General features: G+C 44.3%; 1 protein-coding gene across 2 annotated transcripts in view; it reads right to left on the reverse strand.

Moving 5' to 3' along the window:
• Positions 1 to 22,615, reverse strand: part of LTA4H (leukotriene A4 hydrolase) — a 309,801-nt gene that overhangs the window by 34,467 nt on the left and 252,719 nt on the right. For both annotated transcript variants that reach the window (XM_078678783.1, XM_078678777.1), the window contains one exon: positions 15,675 to 15,757. In XM_078678783.1, coding sequence (XP_078534909.1) covers positions 15,675 to 15,757 — 83 coding nt within the window. The remainder of the gene's footprint in view (positions 1 to 15,674; positions 15,758 to 22,615) is intronic.

Raw genomic sequence — 22,615 nt, forward strand, 5'->3', positions numbered from 1 at the left:
TATATCAATCGCCTAGTGGGCACAAGGTCGAAAGTACACAGACATGGCCAAGTGTAAAGACTGGACGAGACGTAGAAGTTGACGAAGGTAGGTCTTTATTAACAAATGCCCTGACACCAGAAGGGCGTGTAGTCGCGGAGAAGTACGCCTCAACTGTCTTTTCAACCGTTGCCCATGTCCTAGGTTCTATTCCAGAATGGATGTACGTCATAGAACCCTGGGCATGTGCATGCAGCAAGGAAGAACGCGCGAGGCACAAAGTACAACATAACACATCTACTTTTATCACACTATGAAGTACAATGTTTAGATTATACTCAAGAATCGCATTATCTTCACTGACCGGTTAATCCGAAAGGTCCTCCATATACCGCTGAACATAGGTACATCTTAGACTAACTATTCTTTCCACACAATGGAGGAAGCATGCAAATATGAACACGGGTCACTGTCGTGTCTATACACAAATCCTCTGGTGTTTTTTCTTTATTCTTCTTTTTCCTATATATCACGATTGGGTTACCTTTATCACCACTTTCTATTGTTTTCACAAATGTAATGTCTCTCTCTAATGAAGTATACATTTTCAGTTATCTTTCCTTCTCTACCTTTATGTCTCTTTTCTCCTGTTCAATGCATACTATTGTATATCTATTGTCCAATGCAGTCATGATAGAACCATCTTTACTGATAAGACAACTTCTATTTCACAGACTCATCACCGTTTTCTAGTGTGGCCCTTTATTCCTGATGAAGGCACTTTTGTTGTGCCGAAACGCGCGTAGAGCATCACCTGTCAACTTCATTCGTGCCACACGGTTAAAGTTGTTCTTTATATAATTGTTAATCCACAATATTGAGCAATTTGTTATCATACCAACAATGTTTTTAAATAGCTTTCAGTAGATCTGTGAGTATGTATGATGAACATGCAAGGGAATGAATGATTGTTATATTTTTCTTAACTATTTAATACTGAATAAAATTTTCATTTTGTACTTTTGAGAAACAGTTAGTTGTCTTTGGTCCGGACTGTTGATGGTCTATTGATTAGCACTATATTACTGTGTTTGAGACTGGTTGCCTTAAATCTGTACATTTAATGTACCTGTAGAAACAGGCAGAGAAATTAGAAGGAATTAAGCATAGTCCAATTAGCAGCGAGTGGGTGACGGCGGGATAGAGAGGGAAAGGGATAAGGGGAGGAGAAAACTGAGATACAACAAAATAGGAGCGATATAACAATATTTGAAAGATGCAAGAAAGTGAAAGTAACAGTTGCTTCGGGGGGTGAGGGGGAGAAGAGGCTAGAGATTTATTCACACACAAAATCTTGCAACTTAGCAGGTAGTCGGACCTCCCTGCCTCGCCTGCTCACGAGGAGTTCTCTCGTGTTTCCTTTCTCTCGTGAGGGACATTGTGAAAGGAACAGTCATGTTCAACAGTCTCATCATCCTTGCTTTGTATATTTTTATCTCTACAAGCAACTGGGTCATGCAGTATATCATCCTCAGTATCCTCACTGATGCAGTCATCATCGTTATAGTTTTGTGCAGCGTCACCACCCTGCACTATTATTCTACTCGAAGATGCACCAACAGCACCTTCAGAGTAACTGTCACTCCTGGTATCATCATCCAAAAGGCAATCATATTTGAGGTTGGGAGTGGGCCTTTGGCATACAGAACCAGTTTGCTGTTGCATCACCTTTCCTTCTCCTCTACACAATGACAAGGATGAAAAATGGCAAATCTTGCCATCACTTAAGAGACCCGAATTGCAGAAAATTGTTTCAACAATCGTGGGCTGTGAAAAATGACTGTCCTTATTTTACAAAACCACTTTTTTTTACTCTGGCGTTGTCACCCATGCGAATGCTAACAGATTCATCCATGTTTGGAATCGTACTATTTCTTACTAGTGATTTGAGTGTAGAAGTTTCTTTTTAACCCCCTCTGGAGACCAAGCTGCTATCTTGGGTGCTAACAACCACCCCACATTATCCTTAGTGATAGGGGGTCCTACCTCTCAATAACATGAAAGGGCTTAAACCAGTGGATTTGCAAGGTGTAACCCGGAAGTCCCAGAGATTGTTTATTAATTCTTTCCTAAAAGAAAGATCATTGTGGTTGGCAAGTTGGACAATAGGTTTAATGACTCAATTGAATCTGTCTACAGTACCGTTGTCAGCTGGGTTATGCAGGGAGGTGGTCTAGTGAATGATACCATTATCCCTCGTAAATCTCTTGAAATCATCAGAGACAAATTTGGGATCATTGTCGCTCACTATGCACTTGGGTAAACCTTCTCTCAAAAATAACTTCTGCAAGAAATTTATAATGGTCTTGGTATCAATTATATGTACTACTTCCACCGCTGGCCATTTGGAAATCAGGTCAACTAAAACGATGAGGTACAACTGTTCACCATTATCCTAAATGGGGCCACAAGTGTCAAAACATAATCTGGTCCAAGGCATATTGGGGCTGGAAAGGGGTTACAAGGATGGTCTAAAAGTGCGTTGTGACTTGTCGGAATTTTCGCATGCTGAACAATCCCTTACCTTCCTTTCAAGTTCAAGGTCTAACCCTGGCCATTAGTAGGAGTTTCTTACTCTACTTTTAATCTTCCCAATGCCTAAGTGTCCTTCATGGCAAATATCAAGAATTTGCAAACGCGGGTTATTACCTTTCTGCTTCTCAAAATAGTAGGGACGTCTTTTTTAGTGGGCCAACCATCCTTGACATACATTCTTACTTCGCACAAAACTGCACCAGCTTCTTGGGCCAATGACCATTCGGAATGAGAAATGCAGGGAATTAATTCTAGAATGTTAGCCACACAGAATGCCTTTACCAGATGTGGGTGAATCTGCTTTGGATATTGAGTCAATCGACTCAAAGGGTCAGGCACAACATTTTTTACGCCAGGAACGTATTGTACCTGTTCTGACAGACATGCGTGCAAGACTGGGTGAGGCGCTGTGTAGTCCCTTGGTGGTAAGAATTTGATGAGGGGTTTGTGATCACTTTTAAGAATGACAAGGTATCCGAACGAGGAAAAAAATATCGCTATATGCGGATGACGTCCTATTGTATATCACTCATCCGGTCATCACAATCCCGGCGCTGTTTACCACGCTGTGCAGTTATGGCGCCCATGCTGGCTATAAGATAAATTGGCATAAGTCAATTTTATATGATCCCTGGCGGGGGGAGGATTGGTCCTTCTCGCCTGGGGCGCTCAGAACTACGGATGAGGGATTTGTTTATTTGGGGGTATATATGATCTTGGATAGAAGCTACTCATATCAGAGGAACGTCAAGCGGGTGCTGGATAACTTTGCTGAGGACGTTGCTAGGTGAAAGACGCTCCCCCTCACGATCATAGGCCGCGCTGCCATGTTTAAAATGATTACGCTACCGCGGTTTTTATACACCTTACAAAATGAATACTTCCAAATTCCTAGTCAGGGTTTTACAGATATAAACGCAGAGATGAGATCACTGCTATGGCTGGGGAGACAATCCAGGCTAGCACTGGGAACTCTGCAAAGGAACCAGTATAACGGAGGGATCTCCCTGCCAAACATCAAAGCCTATTACTGGGCGGAACACCTCACCCCCATTAATGACTGGCTGCACGCTCCAGCAGCCCTTCCCACATACTGCCTAGAGAGGAGAACTATGACACGGCGCAACTGCTATATATATATATATATATATATATATATATATATATATGCATATGCAAGGGGAAGGAAAGACTTCATTCAGCTACTAGGGTTACGCTAGGGATATGGGAGAGGGAGACTAAAGCAATTGGCTGGACTCGTACACCGACGAAACAGACCCCAATATGGCATTGCACATGGTAGAAGGAGCTGAACAAGCTGCGAGGGTTCAAGAGGTGGGATGACATCGGGTCTCCGTACTGGGGTATCTGACGAAGGGGGGGGGGAACTAAAGTCCTTCCAGGTCTTGGGGGTGGAATTTGGGCTCCACCACAAGCAGTACCTCAGATATGCGCAGTTGCGACATGTGTGGTGGGCGGAGGCGGCGCAGGCCATGCCCTTACCAGAGTATGCACCGCTCGAAGGGTGATTGTTGCAGGAATGCCTCCTGTGTAAGGCAGTTTCCCTGACCTACAAAACATTGATCAATAATATACCGGATGGGCTGGTAAAGCTCAGAATTGTGGGAGCAAGATGTGGGTGAGATGGATACGGTGGATTAGGAGGCTGCCATGATGCATCCGAGGGAAGTTGCAATTAAGTCCCGCTTGCGGCTTATCCAGTATAAAATCCTACACAGGGTATACTATGATAGGGTACGTTTGCACCACATGGGGAGGGCTAGCTACATAAATTGTCTCGGGTGTGGCTAGGAGAGGGGGGATTTTTACCATACTGTCTGGTTGTGCCCCATCATACAGACGTACTGGGCAGAACCTCCCTCAACTTGGGGGGAGGTTCTGGAAGTCACTTTGCCGCTAGACCCCAAACTGGTGCTACTAGGCATAACAAATGATATTGATCTAAGGCGCCCACTCATGATCTTTGTAGTTCTGGCGGTGGCTAAGAGGGACGAGGCACGGGTGTGGGGGCCCCCCATCCGGCCGAGGTAGGATGAGTGGAGGAGGGGTATGGACTTATACATGGCAGCAGAGAGGGTCACGTACAAGGCAAGGGTGTGCCCTAAGAAGTTTAATGGAGTGTGGGGGAAATGGCGCAGTTACCATGGATTAGATGGGGGATTATAAACAAGAGGGGGAGAGATACTCGGCTGCTCTGGTTGGGTGAGGGGCTAATCTGGAATGTTCTTTTGCACTTTGGGACTCCTGGAGAAGCAATGCACAGTCCTGTCAGGAGAAAGAAGGGAGTGTGGTTTGGCGGGAGGGGGGACAAAGTGTGGTGTATGATGGTTTTATGTGACGTGCTTTTTATGTTCATGTATTGTAAAAAGCAAATAAAAATATTTCCCCCCCCCAAAAAAAAGAATGACAAGGTATCCCCAAATGTATTGCCTGAAATGCTCCAGGCCCCATGTGCATGCAAGAGCCTCTTATTCTATAACGGAGTACCTTTCTTCAGTGGGTCTAATAGAACGGGAGGCAAAAGCGATGGTTCTTTTGTGGCCATTCACATCAGTTTGGCTCAATACAGCTCCAAGACCTCTACCATATAGCATCTGTGGTAATGCAATGTAAGGGGAGATCAAACCCTTGTAAAGGTGGTGCGTCACAAATGTCATTCTTAATCTTAGTAAACGATTCTTCACAGGCATCATCCATTCAAATTCATTTTCTTGTTTTATCAGTTGCCTTAAAATGAAAGTTTGGTGGAGAAATCCAGCACAAATTTTGTGTAAAACTCAGAGAGACCTAAGGTGGCTCAATCCTCATCTTTATTCTTGGGGGAGGGAGCTTCTTTTATTGCTGACAGTAGTTCTCTTTTGGGATTAATGCCATCCCCCGAAATCTCGTGCCCTAAATAAGTGACACTAGTCTTGGTATATTTCCATTTGCTAATATCTGCAGTGAGACCTTTATCTTTAAGGATTTCTAAGACTTTGGCTAGCCTGTCATCGTATTCAGCTCTGTTTACACACATGACCATAATATCATCCTGGAAAATTACAAGATTAGTTTTATCCTTGAAAATTACCCGCATTAATCTTTGGAACATAGATGCTGCAGAGGCCAACTCGAAGGGTACGCCCTTGAACCTAAAGCACCCAAAGGGCATTACAAAGGTGGTGAGACACCTGCTGTTGAGGTGGAGTGCAACTTGATGATATGCTGTAGTGAGATTGATAGTGGAAAACCATTTGATGCCATTGGTGTGTGAAAGCATCTCGGTGGTTTTGGATAAGGGAAAGATCGATAAGAAAAGTTTTATTAAGGTTGCGGCGGTCCACACATAAGCGGAGTTTACCATTAACTTTTTTAGCAACGACTAAGGGTGCGACCCATTTAACTGATTAGATTGGTTCAATATAACAATATTTGAAAGATGCATGTAAGTAAAAGTAACAATTGCTTCGGGGGGGGGGAGAGAAGAGGCTAGAGATTTGTTTACACACAAAATCTTGCATCTTAGTGGGTAGTCTAACCTCCCTTCCTCGCCTGCTCACGAAGAATTCTCTTGTGTTTCCTTCCTCCCCTTGAGGGCCATTGTGAAATGAACAGTCATGTTAAACAGTCTCATCGTCCTTGGTTTGTATATTTTTAGCTCTACAAGCAACTGGGTCATGCAGTATCCCATCCCAGTTGCCAAAATTGTAAAGACTGGACAAGACGTAGAAGTTGAAAAAGGTAAGTCTATATTAACAAATGCCCTGACACCAGAAGGGCGTGTAGTCTCCGTGAAAAAGTGCGCCTGAACTGTCTTCCCAACCGTTGTCCATGTCCAAGGTACTATTCCAGAATGGATAGACGTCATAGAACCCTGGGCATGTGCACGCGGCTAGGAAGAGAGTGCCAGGCACAAAGTAAAACCTAACAGTTTGGTATTTTTGTTGGACCCAAAAAGGTTTACTGAAAGCAGAATTCATTCCTGGTCACCAGACCATTAGGACATATTGGAACCCAAGGTTTCTAAGGGACTCAAGCAATTGGAAACTCTAGCTTTCAATGGTATTGACCTTTGTCCAAATAGGGACCCTTACTTCTAAGTCAGGATAAGGGGATTACACTCCTTAACCCCTGCTCACCCCCTTCGTAGCTTGGTACGAGCAGCCAGGCTTATCTCAGAAAACACAGTTGATGGACAGAATCTAGAACAATGTCATACATTCACCCCAGTACAAGGATCTGGGCCTAAATCCATCGTTTTTTTGCACTCCACACCACCCTGGGTTAGACACTGGCTATATGCAAATCAGCTCTGACCCTGTGCCTCATGGGAACATTCCAGTCCGAACTACCAAGCCATGTCTTTCCCAGACCGGAATCAAGCATCCAAGGACCGGTTTCTGGCTATCAGCCTTCATCAGCCTGGATAGCTTGACTCCAGTGGTATGGAGAGCCTGGGACTCACGTCTGAGCACACCCAGCCCACTCAGGGTGAAAATTGCAAAAAACACAGTTGATGGACAGAATGTAGAACAATGTTATACATTCACCCCAGTACAAGGATCTGGGCCTAAATCCATCGTTTTTTTGCACTCCACACCACCCTGGGTTAGACACTGGCTATATGCAAATCAGCTCTGACCCTGTGCCTCATGGGAAACCGGTCCTTGGATGCTTGATTCCGGTCTGGGAAAGACATGGCTTGGTAGTTCGGACTGGACTGTTCCCATGAGGCACAGGGTCAGAGCTGATTTGCATATAGCCAGTGTCTAACCCAGGGTGGTGTGAGTGCAAAAAAATGATGAATTTAGGCACAGATCCTTGCTTAGTTCAAGTTGATGGTAAATGTGACAAAATTCTCAACAAAGTACCTGGCTGCGTAACGCAAAGTAAACAAAAGGCTCGCAAAAGGGGAGGTGCGTTGGTTCCGTGATCCGGGGGAGAGGATGCGTCGTGCCTCAATGCTTGCGCAGAGTAGGGGATGCATCGTGATCCTTACCGGTGCGGAGGTGATGCGTAGATTCTTGGCCTGTGGGCCCATTGCAGTGCGCAAGATGGCGCCTTGATGCGATGGGATGATCCGGTTGCGATGCGAGAAGATGGCACCCTTGATGCGGCGATGCGATGACGCCCTGTCAGCCTTGCACCGACTCTGTACTTTGGAGCCGCGACAGGCCCTGCGACATGCTTCTCCGGTGGTGCGATAGCAACTCTCACGATGGCATCACGCTTCTCCGGTGATGCAACAGCTTCGATGAACACACGCTTCCAGGGAGATGCGCCGAAGGCTCGCTTCTCCGGCGATGCGACGAGTTCAGCTGCGGCGGCGACACGTTTCTTCTCGATGCGTCACGCTTCCAGCTCCCAGTGGCACGCAAGTGTCTGGAGTCCCAGCAAGGAAATTCAGTGGGTGGTGGAGGTGACGTTTTTTTGTCCCTGAGACTTCAGCAGGAGGCAAGCACAGTTCAAGCCCATGGAGAATATTCTGTAGATGAAATTCCTTACAAAGTTCCTTCTGCTTTCCCTAGGTAATTAAGCAACCACTGCAGGCCAACCCAGCAAACAGCACACTGGCAGAGGGGCAGTACAACTCTTGCAGCTTCCTTGGTTCTTCTCCTTGGCAGAAAGGTTTCTTGTCCAGAAGTGATCTAATTTGTTGGGATCCGGATCCCAATATTTATACCCCAAAATCCTTTGTTCTCTGAAGGCAGAGAGGCCTCTGCCTAGTCCAAACCAGTTCCTGAGCACTTTGTTTACATGACTCTTCTTCCTTTCACTTGGCAGGGCAGACATCAGCCGCCCCACAGGAGGTGGAGCCAGCATAGGGGAGGGAAGACACAGCTCTGGAGCACTCTGTTGACATGATTCCTCCTCTCCTCTCCACCTGCAGGGCAGAGGCATCAGACAAGCCACAGGAGGTGGAGCCAGCATTGTAGAGGGAAGGCCCAGTCCTATTCAGGTCCCAGGTGCAACTCCTCCCTCCCATCTAGATGAAGATCTCTCTATTCACCACCGGGCTGTCCCAGCCTGTCTCCTGGAATCCCCCAGCCCTCTCACTCACAAACCGAGACAAGGAATACACAACCCAGCAGAGGCAGGCCTGGATAGTTAGGCAAGAAAATACCTACTTTCTAAAAGTGGTATTTCAAAACATAGAATATTAAAACCAACTTCACTAAAAGATGTATTTTATTATTCTGAGTTCAGGCATACTAAATTCGAATTTCTACCATGTTCCCCGAGTCAGTTAGGATTATAAGAATGTAATAATCTAACTGCCCATTCTGGCCTATGAGAACAGGTAGCCTTCAATAGTGAAAAACGAAAATGGCTGTAATTCACTATTAGAACATGCTACACATATCAGAGCATGTCCTACCTTATACGTACAATGCACCCTGCCCTTGGGCCTACCATAGGGGTGTCTAATATGAAGCAAAGGGAAGGTTTAGGGACTGGCAAGTGGGTGCTCTTGGCGAAGTCGACATGGCAGTGCTAGACTGCACACAGGCCTTGCAATGGCAGGCCAGACACACACATTACAAGCTGCGTCTGTGGGTGGCCCAACAAGTGCTGCAAGCCCACCAGCAGCATTTGATTTACAAGCCCTGGGCACACATGGTGCACTGTACTAGGGGCTGACAGATAAAACAAATAACCCAATCATGAAATAACTAATTAGTACATAAATTTAACATAGGGAGCACTTGCACCGTGGCACGGATTAGCAGTGGCACAGTGCCCAAAGCATAAAACCAGCAAAAACAAAAACAGAGGAGGCAATCCGTCAAAATAGAAGGGAGACTCACGGCAACGATGCCAGGTCTAACAGAAACTAAACTCATAAATCTTCCCAAAAATTCTGAATCGTTGGGGGTCCTGTTTTCCAGCAGATTAACTTATCAAGTGAAACAATATTTCAGCTGGAGACCTGATCCCAAAGCTATGGGAGCGGATGCTCTGCTCCAATCCTGGGACCAGAAGAGCTGCTATGCCTTTTCCCCCCATTAGCTATAATCCAGAGTATTACTGAAAGTACGGAGAGAGAGAGAGATACATCATCATACTGGTAAATACACAAGTATGGTTACCGGGGGTCTTGGAACTAGCAGTAGACATCCCACATTTCATTCCAGGACATTTAGACCTTCTCCTAGGACAAGAAGGGGAGCAACATCCCCTTACGACAAGGAAACATGAACCTTCTTGTTTGGAGATTTCAGCAGATCAAGCAGTTACTCAGGTCTTTCAGGAGAGGCTAAAAGCCTACTGGAGGGCACAGGAAAAGATACAAAGGTGTATGGAGAAAACGCTGCCTGGAACGGGATTTAGATCCTGTGGATGCTTCTACAATTGATATAGCCAATTTCTTGGCAGAATTATTTAGATCAGGCTTATGTTATAGAACTGTTGACTGCTATAGATCAGGGATTTCGGAAGGACACTCACTAATAAACGAGTTCTCTGTTGGAAGCGACCCTTTGACCCGCAGAGTAATGAAAGGGATAAGACGTCGACGTCGTCCCAGGGCTAAATATCAGTTTCTATGGAACGTTAACCATATCTTTGCCTTTTTTATGTCTTGGCCTGACAACCCTTACCTCTCAAAAAAACAGTTGTCTATGAAACTAGCTACTCTTCTCTGCCTTATATCTTTTAGAAGAGTATCAGATGTTAAAGCTTTAGAAATCTGCAATAGATACTGCTCTCCAGACAGAGTCCATTTCGAGATTTGGAAAAGAACCAAAACAATGTCAGAGTATTGTTTAACCTTATTTTAATGATTGTAAAAAAACTGTGTTGTAAGTTGTTTGAAAGCGTACGAATGTAGCACGTCTGATGTTAGACGAGTTGGTGAGAGTCAATTGTTGATATCCTTTGTGAAACATGATAAAGCAATATCTACAGCTACTATCTAAAATTCGGAGCACATTCTTCACGAGGTGTGATGGTCAGCAAACTGTTTTGGGCTGGAAGTTCACTTTCAGATATACTTAAAATCGGCAGACTGGTCCAGTGCTTCTAACTTTGGAAGTGTATACCTTACACTGGTGGATCACGTGAGCTGTGTGGCTTTAAAGAATTTTAAACTTGCATAATGCTAGTCTCCAGTCTTGTAATGAAATGGTGATTCTTCAAAAAACATACAGAGAGAATCTTGATTTAATTAAAGACAACGGAGGCTAACATTATCCGACCCTCCACACCCATGTGGAGCAAGAAAATAAACATATTTAGAGTTATATATATACTTTGTTATATCAATGTTATCTATGCAGGTCTTCTTGCATTTGCTGAAATGTATACCTTTATTTTTTCCTGTATAACTCTTGCTCTGATAACTTTACATTTCCTTATAAGTTGGTATAAACGTTTCATAGTGACTATATTCCAGTATAGCCCCTTCAATACTTTATGGGATGGAAATGTACCATTTGTTGGATTTTGCCACAACATATTAAGCCCCAAATCACTCAGTATTGACTTTACCTGTCTCAGCCATAAACATTTTCCCGCACGGTCTGCATCCCTAACCTCCAGTAGGGCATACGCATACTGGGTTAGCTCGGGGTGACCCAGAGCCTCCTCCAGTAAGCCACAGGTCTAACGCGAGCCACATCCTCTAAATACTGGCTTCCCAAATCGTAATAAAGCGGTATTAGAGGAGTAGATTGAGGCAAGCCCGTAATAGCCCTCATAAATGTATTTTGCAAGGTCGAGAGTGCCGATAGATTACTGAAACCCCATAATTATGCCCCATACAGAATTGAAGCTGCAATTTTTACATTATAGATTTTCAAAACGGGGGCAATCGGCTTTGTATGGGATAACCGGTGCTCTTTTAACAGAGCACCAGACAATTGAGCGTGTTTTAGCAGCAAGTGGTCCAAGTGTGGGTTCCAATTATGTCTAGAGGTTAATGTAATACCAAGATACGTAAAAACATTTGTCTGCTCAAGTATGACTTTGTTCATGGTAACTCTCCCTTTTACAGTTTTTTGTTTGTGTAGGGCCATGAACTTGGTCTTGTCTACGTTGATTATGAGACCAAAGTCCTTGCAGAACAACTCGAACCTTGCTATGGCCGTCTGCAGGCCTTGCTGGGTTTTTCCAAATAGCAGGGTATCATCGGCAAACATTAACAGGGGTATTTTCCTTCCATTTAAGTTTGGAGCATCATTGGGGTGATTCTCATAATACTTAATCACCCTGTTAATGTGAAGAGAAAATAAAGTCGGTGCCAGTACACACCCCTGCCGAACCCCTTGTGCAATCTGAAATCTATCTGTCACTTGGCCTTGCTGGCCCCAACAAACTTGGTTAAAGTTTGCTTCATGAAGTTTAATCAGAAAAGCCAACAGGTCCAAGGGCAACTTAGCTCTCGGGACCAAGTCGAAAGCCACCTTGAAGTCTACAAAAGCGGCATATAGCCTGCCTCCATTAAGGATCGCCACACGCCAATAAATTAAAACCAATCTAAAAACCTGGTCTTTTGTACTCTGGTATGAGCGGAACCCCGCCTGTAAAGGTGAGAGGATATTAAACTCCTCAATCCAATCCTGGATTCTACTTAACACAAGCCTGGCTGCCACCTTCTGTAAGCAGTCAATTAGACTAATGGGCCTGTAATTACTAGGATCTGATCTATCCCATTTTTGAAAAATTGGTAAAATCTCTGCCCCTTCCCATGACTCCGGGATTGGGGAACCCTTTGCAATAGCATTCACTAGGGTCTGTATACATGTTACTCATAGGGCCTAATTATACAAGAACAGGTCCGCAGGAACACAATCAAGCCTTGGCGCTCTGCCACTTCGTACAGTATTAAGAGCAGCTTCTACTTCCTGCTTAGTAAAATACAGTACAGGAGTACTGACTTGTGTATTCAGAGGACCCTGGGATAATTCACAGTCACGGGCTTTAATAGCAAACGGTTTCTTAAAATGCAAAACCCAATGTTCAGGCACTACATGGTTGATCAGCGGTTGGCACGTTCTACCCTTGCCCCACTTTACCAGGTGCCAAAATCCAACCATGTTCCTATCTAGACTAGCACCATTTAACTCTTGCCAGTGTTCTTCATCCCATTCTTTTTTTGCTTCATATTGTGCTAACTTGTACTCCACTCGTGCTTTGTGGACGCTATCCCTGTTCTTTGATCTTATTGCCAAAGCTGATGCTTTGTATGCCACCCTACAGATATTCCCATACCATGAATCTGCAGGTACCTTTGCGGAGGATTTCGATTTTGCTATTTTAGAAATAAAAAAGCCCATGAGCTTATTAAAAAATGTGTTATGTACCATTATAACTTTGGACTCATTTCCTTGGTCATCTTGACAATTTAGGAGATCTAAGGTTGTCTTGATCACCAGAATATTAATAGCCTCCAACTGATCTTCTTTGAGTATTATATTTGACCATTTTACTCTCCTGGTGTCATTTCTTAAGTGTAGTTCTACACCCACAGAGCCCATCATCTAGACTTTTACCTACTAGTAAAAATGCTAACACCAGGGGTCATGATCACTCTCCACCCTCTCCTCAATGATCATATCAATTACATTTGGCCAATATTCCTTATTAATGAGTATGTAGTCTATACGACTGCTTCTTGTCCCGCAACTATAAGTAGGGGAGCCATGCTTGTCAGATTTAGCCCTCCCATTAACCGCCTTAAGTCCATGCTCCAAGCATAAAACTTTAAGCTGTATGGCCGCCTCCGACCATTTCTTGATCGGATCCAGGGTTAATTGCGGGATGTCCCATATCAGATCTTTCTCATGGCCTAATTCTAGATTATTTGAGTCTAATGGCTCAAAAGTGCAATTAAAATCCCCAGCAACCACTATATTTTTCTCTCCTTTGTACAGATTGAGATAGAAATCTAGCAGGCCAATAGTGCCCGAGGCTTTTCCTCCAGGCAGCCCTCTAGCATATACGTTAATTAATATAAGATCCTCTGCACCATCTGCTCTTATCTTAATTACTAATAAATCATTACTATCCGTATCCAACTGCTTAACTGTATACCTGTCGCTCTGCCTTACCCAGATGATTACCCCCCCCCCCCCATTGGTCTCCCCCTATGTGCAACAATAGCAGGTTTATAAAAATTAATATAACCAAGTCTTATGACTGAATCCACTAACCAAGTTTCTTGTAAGACCACAATATCATTAATCTCAAGGGTTGCATGTGGGGGCAGCAATACAAGTTATTGCATAATGTTAGCCTCCGTTGTCTTTAATAAAATGAAGATCATCTCTGTATGTTAATTGGAGAATCCCCATTCTCTTTATTGTTCCAGTGTCTTTGTGCCAAAGCGACTATTTACTGGAGTTGTGTAAGCTCCAGCCATTCTCAGTGGGAGGTGGGACACCACACCAACATACCCTTTTTTTATTTCCTTGTCCAGATGGAGGGGAAATATGTAGTTTTTATTCAGTTCTTTAATGGAAACTGCCTGCCTTGTTTTTGCATTCATTGACAAACTAGGGTTACCCCAGAACCCCAGCTTTTGTAGCTCAGCTCAACAGCTGTGGTTTACCAGTCTTTCACCTTTCCTTTGACTGGGTGCCCTTCATTCCAGACAAGTGTTGACGGGTGCCCTTTTCATGTTTATACCCAAAGTTGAAAAAGACCATGTTGTCCAGAGATTTCCTCAGTAGTCACTGACCATGAATTCCAGTTGCAGGATCTTTTCATATGTGCCCTACACAAACCATTTGCCATTATCTTGGCATTATTGACACATACCAATTTCACACTTTTGAGGTTGTGGCATTCATCAACGCTCTTTCATTATAAATACATAATGCTTTAAAAATGAGACTTTGCAAAAGCAACAGGGTGATTGATGGAAGGAATGCCTGAATTAAAATCAGTCACTAGTAATCGTCAGCGCTGCATTCCAGACCATCATATTTTACCCACTGTGCCATTAAAGACAGAGACCTGCCGTGTGCACATCAGTGTTGGTCCTGCTCAAATAGTGTCCAGCCTGAACTGCCAGGTCAAGTCCCCTTCAGATGGGAACACCAGCAAATCTACACTGGTCTCATCAGTGAGGTATAGCTTGAGTCGGACAGCACAGGACCTATGTCTATGCATACCCGCCACACATATGGTGCCTAACTTAAAATCAACAGGGTAATGGAAGGAATGCTTGAATTAATCCACAGCCACTGCTAATCACTCAGGCAAATTGCAGACTACGGTTGGTGGCCCACTCTGTCATTCTAGAAAGAAACTCTCCTTAAGCAAATTATTCTTGGTACTTGGCCAATAGGAATGGTCCAGACTGAAATGTCGGGCCAAGCCCCCTTGTGATGAGACTACATGCAACTGTTGATGATTTTGACCTAATTAGGTCTTCTGTGAGCAAAAATATGAAGTCCTGGGATACAGCCTGCATGATTGCCAGAAGCTCAGAATAATGCAGGCATTCTTTCCGTCCACTTGTTATTTTTGCATTTGACACTAATTCCCTCTCAAATAGTAGTACTAGTAATCCATGCCAACTACTTTTGAGAGAAAAAAATGCCCTCCAGACACTGTAGATGCAGCAGTATGGACCTGCATTTATGATTTCTTTAACACACACTTGGCAGAAACTGTTAAAAGGTACATCATATCAAGAGACCATAAATGAAAAAGCTGAGAAACTGGGAGGAGCAACTATAGGTCACAGAAGCAACATAAAACCAAATGTAATGCTGAGTGGTTAGTTATCCAAAATCCCGAAAATCTGATGAGTTCATACTACAGCGGCACAAAGACCAGGGGCAAACTCCCAAACTCATTACACATAAGGCTTACTCCTGGAGTATAAGAGTAGGTTAGGAGTGCTACAATAGTAACTCACACCTCCTCAGGACAAACTCTTTCTGAACCGGACCCTTGATGATTTGAGCCATTAAAAGATGGAGTATTTTCGCCTTGAGGACTTTACTATGTAGCCAACATGAAAGGTGAAAAGAGCATAGCGAAATACTATAATTCGAGTTCCCAACAGTATACAGTGTATATAAGAAATCACAATATATGTAGAGACATACCAAACAAATCTGTATTCTGTGGTTATTAATACTACAAACCTGAATCTCATTTCTGAATTTTTCACGCCGTTAAATTTATAAACTTCTTGCATTCGCTTCACATGAGTCACTGGAAGTGGATCCTGGACATTGGGAAAAACAAGAATAGGACTTTAATTAAACAAATTGTTTAAAAGGAACATTTATTTCTTTCAAACCTATGCACATCACTTCAAGAATAGAGGTCCAAGTTAATGCATAGCATCCTTGCGCTAGCATACATTCCTATGAAATAGCATTGAAAATGTACACTAAAGGCACACGCAGTATCAAATGCACACAGAGCATGAGTCACAAAAAAGTGTAAAGGTATGAAGAGGCCAATTTCTCAACTTAAACGTACTTTGACACTCACCAAACCCCTGCACACTCCCTAGATCATAACAATGTCAAAGAAGTACACCTGAAAAGTTGCGCAAGATGCAGCATTCCAGGTGTACTACCCGTGCTCCAATTTCTGTAAGGCACAACTTAATTGCACCGGGGGGGGGGCGCTTGGATGGTGGAATGCATGTTTTTTTCCCCTACAGGGAAAACTGTTCCCTGTGCAGAGCACCCTGCGCCTACATTCAATCCAGATTTGGAGGTAATTTGTTCTCCTTTACACACTGGAACCTGAGCTACTCCAACCCTTTAGTGGAGTAAAGCTCTAACCATTTCCTGAATGGGAAAGGATCAGATTGGAGTTTGTCAGCTCATCTCTTCATTCGGATAAAAGCCTATCCATAATAGAACAAGCACATTACAATATTTAAAAGCATACCAATCGTGATGTATTAAAAACATGCATAAGAAATAAATACAATGCAGAGCTATTAAAATGCAGTATTCATCGAGTTGCGCGCACTAATAGCAGTTTTTAAAAAGGCCCCCACATGAATTATTAACTAATTGAGAATGATCTACATAGGAGCACCTCTTAAAATAAGCATTGGAAATGCAATAAGCTATTGGCATTGTAAATGGCAATTTTTTTTACTATTGCAATAGTTATTGTATTTGTTGGAGTTGGTTTGAGACCTGGCTCCGGCTCAATATCCTATGGGCAATTCATTTTCTCCCACTAGTCATAAAAAACAAAAAATAAATAACATGACCTTACGTATTGTAACCTGGTGCTCATGTCAACTGCTCTAATGTCCTTGACCTACATATGTGCTACATAAGACTGCACAAAAAACATAAAACAAATATCTGAAAGCTGGAGGCCCACATTGGAATTGGGCTGTTACTTCTCCATAAACTCCATACCCAGTGTGTCTCCTCTCCTTGTGCCTCACTACCCTAATCTAACAAAATTGAAAGTTCTCAGAAAAAAGCATATAGTTGTCAAAAGTCGTTTAGAACTAACTTTCATGTAATATTTATTATGCCTGGCCCTTTGTGGGGAAACAAGCACTGAGAGGCTACATAAAGTTCTGCACAAGTGCAAAAATAGAGCAAATTTCCTTTGCTGCTCGTGTCAGCAAATTACTAAAACAGAACGGTTACTAAAGTTTTGCACAAAGGTTACACATGAAGCACACCAATTTGTGCAGTCCAAATTATCACGGTTTTAACCAAAATTATTCACAAACCAAGTTTTCTTTATAAAAATGTATAAATATGTAACATATTTTCCAAGCCATAACCTCCTGGTGTATTTTTTTGCAATGTTTATCAATTTGTTTCGTCTATAGCTGCACTGGTGCAAAACCCTTTAAGTAATTTCGGAAGCCAAAGGACTGGCGCAGAAAGCGGTTCTTCTCTTATTAGTACCAGTTAAAGTGTTTGTATTGTAATAATGACATTTACCTAAGATTTAAGAGTTCACTCTGTAATTATTGAAATTTCCTAGTAAATGTCATGACTTGGCTCAAAAATGTCATGAAAAGTTATAAAGACACTGATATTTCCCAAGCATGTCAGAGAATGAACAGTGGCTGTTTTCTAAAACCAATAGGTCTTTGGTCGCCATACTTGGCAGCAACTTCGACTCTGGACATTCTTGCTCACTATAGACTTAGCAAGATCTGCTACTTTCTGGGGCCACTTCCTTACCGCTTACTTACATCATGATGTTTACCATGGCTCGCCACATGATGTAAGGAATATGTCGAGAAGGATGAAGCTTATAACTAAGTGACAAACCGATTAAGTTTCACATGCTTCTGCCCTTGAAGTCTGGCTTCTAGAAAAAACGAGGCCGTGTGACAACTGGCAACAGGCTCCTGCACGATAAATAATACGATCTAAGCCAGGTATCCACTTCACCGCCAGCCTCTCACACATCGGACGTGGAACAAAAATCGAGCACCCTGCTGTGCCAGCACTTTAAACATATTTATAGATAACAGTTCATACAGTGTTAAGTTTAGCCTCACATTCCCCTACTGTGATGTGCATTTTTCTAGGCGAGGAGTGCACAGAAAGCATCAGGTTTAGCGCACTTCCATCCACATAAGTGCCAGAAATACCCCCTGATGCTGAACTCTACCTGTCCGTCATGCTGGTACCACTAGCCTGGTGCTAGCATTAACATGCAGACCAGAGAGGGTGAAATGCTGAACACCCCCCTCACTGCACTGTCACACTTATTATCCAGTGCTCAACATGCACCGACCTGCTGAAGGGGGTTCAATAAACACGGTGCCTTTGGGATAGTTTGGGATGGTCTGTAAACAAAATAGCACCCCACGAGAAATGCTCATAGCGAAATTAACCCATCCCCCTGGTCCACCGTTACAGTTAACTGCACCTCCCTGTGCAAGCTTCGCTTTCGGATTCAAAATGCAATCCCTCTTGGCTTCTCTGCAGAGCGGGAGACGGCGTCTAATCTAACCCATGCAGCACAACGTCAGCCCTCGCTGCCGGGCTGTGGGGAGAAGCCTGGAGCAGCGCCACAGGTGAAACCTGAGGGAGGCATTCTGCACTGACCCCACGGTGCACACAGATGGGTGGAGCGCAGGTTGCTGTTTACATTCAAATATAGAGGCAACTCCTACAATCTGACAAAGTACCCTCACTGCATGTTATGTCAATGGTGTATTTTCGAGCATGTGTGATAACGTTAATATTAGTCTCTTGATTACTGCAAATGTTAAACAACCACGAACCCTTTTGAATATTTTTCGCAAAACAAGATAAATAATGCCAAGTCATTTTGAATACATTTTTTTATTGCTCCCCTCAGTCGCTCTCCTTTTAGTGTTTGCAATCTAACAGTGTGGGCATACAGATTGCAGGCGTTGAGTGGCAAAGTGAAAACAAATAACATGACACAAGAATACAAGTTAAACAAAGTGTGGCAAAAGGCACAGCCGCCATATTTACAGATAAAGCGCTGCTTGACACAACAAGCAAAACAGCAGTGGTGGGGTCCTTCGAGCAGTGTGGGAGCCAAGAGAGCTGAAGGAGCCAACGCTGTCTCTGCTCCTCGTCCCGAGATCTTAAAATAAGGACACTATTACCAGCAGATTACCTTTGTGTGCTGTGTCTGCTGCTTGCATCGCACCCACTTTAACCTTAATCCGTTCGCTCGCTTTATTTGTTCCGCTTTTTACCTTGCGGTCAGTTTCCTGTATTTGCATAATGTCCATTGAGCGTTAATATGAGTTTATCAAAACACGCAACCGGGTCTCCGTTCAGCTTTCTTCAGCATTTGATAGAGATGAGAGGATGGCGATCTTAGTAAATACATCGTGGGAAAAATATTTGCAAACACAGGAATAAGCCAAACCTCACTGCTTTATGTTGGAAAACGAGTATGTCGCAAGTTTATTTAAAAAATAAATGAGTCTAGAGCGTGGGGGCAGCTCACGGGTCTCCTTCCAGCAGAGACGGCAGCAATGGCGTGGCTCCTCACCGCAGGCCCATCAGTGTGGAGAGGAGGCAGAGTGAAACACAGAAAGTCTACAGTGTGTCTGCTCACGCTGCCTGCACGCGCCAGTCGGCTCTCTGATTGGTTAATAAAGAACACCAATGGTAGTGTTTATTTGATAGTTGTCAACGAATCAGAGAGCAGACTTGGGCTTGCAGGCAGCGTGATGGGGCCGTGTTTTGGACTGAGGATGTCACGGAGAGAAAGACCCGAAAAAACATGCCCCCCAATCCGAAAAAGACGGGGCTAAAATTGTCAATGGGACCTCTTCTCCAATGGCCGGCCAGCGTTTAGGAGGCCAGCCATTGGAGAAGAGGGGCAGGGTTAACCCTCGCTACGAAGAACATAAAATCTCGCCAGCGAGACTGCGCATGTGCGCAGCCTACGCTAGTCGAGACATAAAAAGGACAGCTGTGCAGAAAGAAAGGCACATGCCGCAGTTCGCAGCCAGCAACGGAAGACTCGAGCACCACAGAGCCCAACGCAGCGCTCGGTGAAAGAAGCCCACAAATTCCGAAATAAAGAAGAGGGCGGAGTTTGGTTGGCAGAATACGGCCCTCCTGTTTTTTAAATGCGCTTTTTTCAGCAACAAAGGAGCCAGTTAAAGCGACAGTACTAGCTTAGAGCTTCTTGCACTCTCGCAACCCTCAGCAGACAGGAGCATGAGTCAGCGACCTCGCCGGTTTGTGAGCATCGGAGGGGTAAACTTGCTTTGTTTGCACCCTACCTGCTGGGGAGTTTCGCAGCAGCAACTCAAAAGCCCGGGCTGCGGGGAGGGATCTTAAATGCCATCTATGCAAGACGCTGCAGGCGCGGTGCCGAAAAATTAAAGGTGCTTGGCTGCCATAGTGTGTGATGTAGCACGCGACGTGAAGCACTGAGCAGGACTACAAACGTAGTCATGCCTGAAGTAGGAGAAACTCAATCGCGAAAATAGTGCTTACAAGAGTAAATAACACATACCTGAGTAACAATCAAGTAAATGGGCCAGTAGCCATGGAAGGTTGCAAATGACGACAAGGCCTTACTATGGAGGGACTAACAAGCCTATTAACCAATCAGAAGCCTGCATTTATGAAGGACACAAGCCAATGACAAATATGGGCAGGGGAGTGGGCGGGACCTCTCTCCCAAACTGAACTACCCAAGATCTTCCCTAGAGCAGCGCTTGGGCGCTGACTCTAGGCTCAACCTAAAAAGGAAGTAGGAAGAGTTTTGTTTATTGCATATAAAGCAAACACAAGGAGGTGATGTATGGAGCACTGAAACTTTCCAGACACTCACCCCCAGCCACAGATATGGGTTGAATCAATAATCGTTCTTTAGCTCACTTCGTCACCCCAGTTCAGACCCAGCCATATGCGAAGCAGTCTTGACCCTGAGCCTCATGGGAACAGTCCAGCCCAAACTGCCAAGGCATGTCTTCGCTGGACCGGAAACCAGAATCCTGGGACCGATTTCAGGGTAACACCCCTCATCAGCCAGGCTAGCTTGAATCCAGTGGCAAAGTGAGCAAGGGACCCACGTCTCAGCATACCCTGCGAACTTTCCTGGATTCTTTTGCCACTCTATCCGCGTGAAAACACTTGTATAGGTCCGCACAAAGCTCCCATTTATTTACATTTTCTAAATAGTAAGGGTTGTAAAAAGAGTCTGTAGCTAGTCCTGCATAAACTGGTCTTCACCTCTGCTAACCATGGGATATCCATACCGTTCTCATATTTAAGGCAATCTGCTATAATGTCTCTGGTATGAGACACCGCCTTGTTTTTCCATATTGCTAGTCAAAATAGAGCAGGACGGGCTCGCATAAAATCGTCAACGTAGTGTAGATTTAATGGACGGTGGCACACATATTGGGACTGTTAGATCTGGGGGTCTCTAGTTGGCAATGGTTATCACCTTTGTCCAAATAGGTACCCTTACTTCTAAGTCAGGACAAGGGGATTACTCTCCTTAATAACCCCTGCTCACCGCCTTGGTAGCTTGGCACGAGCAGACAGGCTTATCTCAGAGGCAGTGTGTTAAGCATTTGTGAATATACACAGTAATACAGTGATAGCACTACAGATGGACACAACACAGGTTTTTATAAAAATAGGTATTCTTTATATAGACTTAACACAAGTCCACAAACGACAAAAATCCACAATACTATACTAAAGGTTACTTAAAGGATGATAAAAGTCTCTTAGTTCAAGTTGTTGGTAAAAGCGACAAAGTTCTCAACAAAGTTCTTGGATGCGGCACGCAAAGTAAACAAAAGGCTTGCAGAAGGGGAGATGCGTCGGTTACGTGACCCGGGAGAACGGTTGCCTCCTTCCTCAATGCTTGCGCAGAGTAGGGGACTCGTCGTGAGCCTTACCGGTGCAGAGGTGATGCGTAGATTCTCGACCTGTTGCGGTGCGCAAGATGGCGCCTTGATGCGATGCGATGATCCAGTTGCGATGTGAGAAGATGGCGCCCTTGATGCGGCGATGCGATGACGCCCTGGCAGCCTTACGACGACTCTGTACTTTGGAGCCGCGACAGGCCCTGCGATGCGCTTCTCCGGCGATGCGATGACAGCTCTCTCGATGCGTCGCACTTCTCCTGCGATGCGACAACAGACAGCTTTGATGAACACACGCTTCCAGGGAGATGCGACGAACTCTCGCTTCTCCGGCGTTGCGATGATTTCAGCTGCGGCGGCGACACGCTTCTTCTCGATGCGTCGCGCTTCCAGCTCCCAGCGGCACGCAAGTGACTGGAGTCAGAATTCCCAGCAAGGAAATTCAGGAGGGAGCTGGGGGTGAAGTCTTTTGGCCCTGCGACTTCAGCAGAAGGCAAGCACAGTTCAAGCCCTTGGAGAATATATTAGATGAAAGTCCTTACAGAGTTCCTTCTCCTTTCCCTTGGCAATGAAGAAACCACTGCAGGCCAACCCAGCAAACCGCACACTGGCAGAGGGGCAGTCGAAACTCCTGCAGCTTCCTTGGTTCCTCTCCTTGGCAGAAAGGTTTCTTGTTCCAGAAGTGATCTAAAGTCTGTGGGACTGGGTCCCAATATTTATACCCCAAAATCCTTTGTTCTCTGAAGGCAG

The sequence above is a fragment of the Lissotriton helveticus genome, chromosome 1_1 (genome assembly GCF_964261635.1).
Source record: "Lissotriton helveticus chromosome 1_1, aLisHel1.1, whole genome shotgun sequence".
NCBI lineage: Eukaryota > Metazoa > Chordata > Amphibia > Caudata > Salamandridae > Lissotriton > Lissotriton helveticus.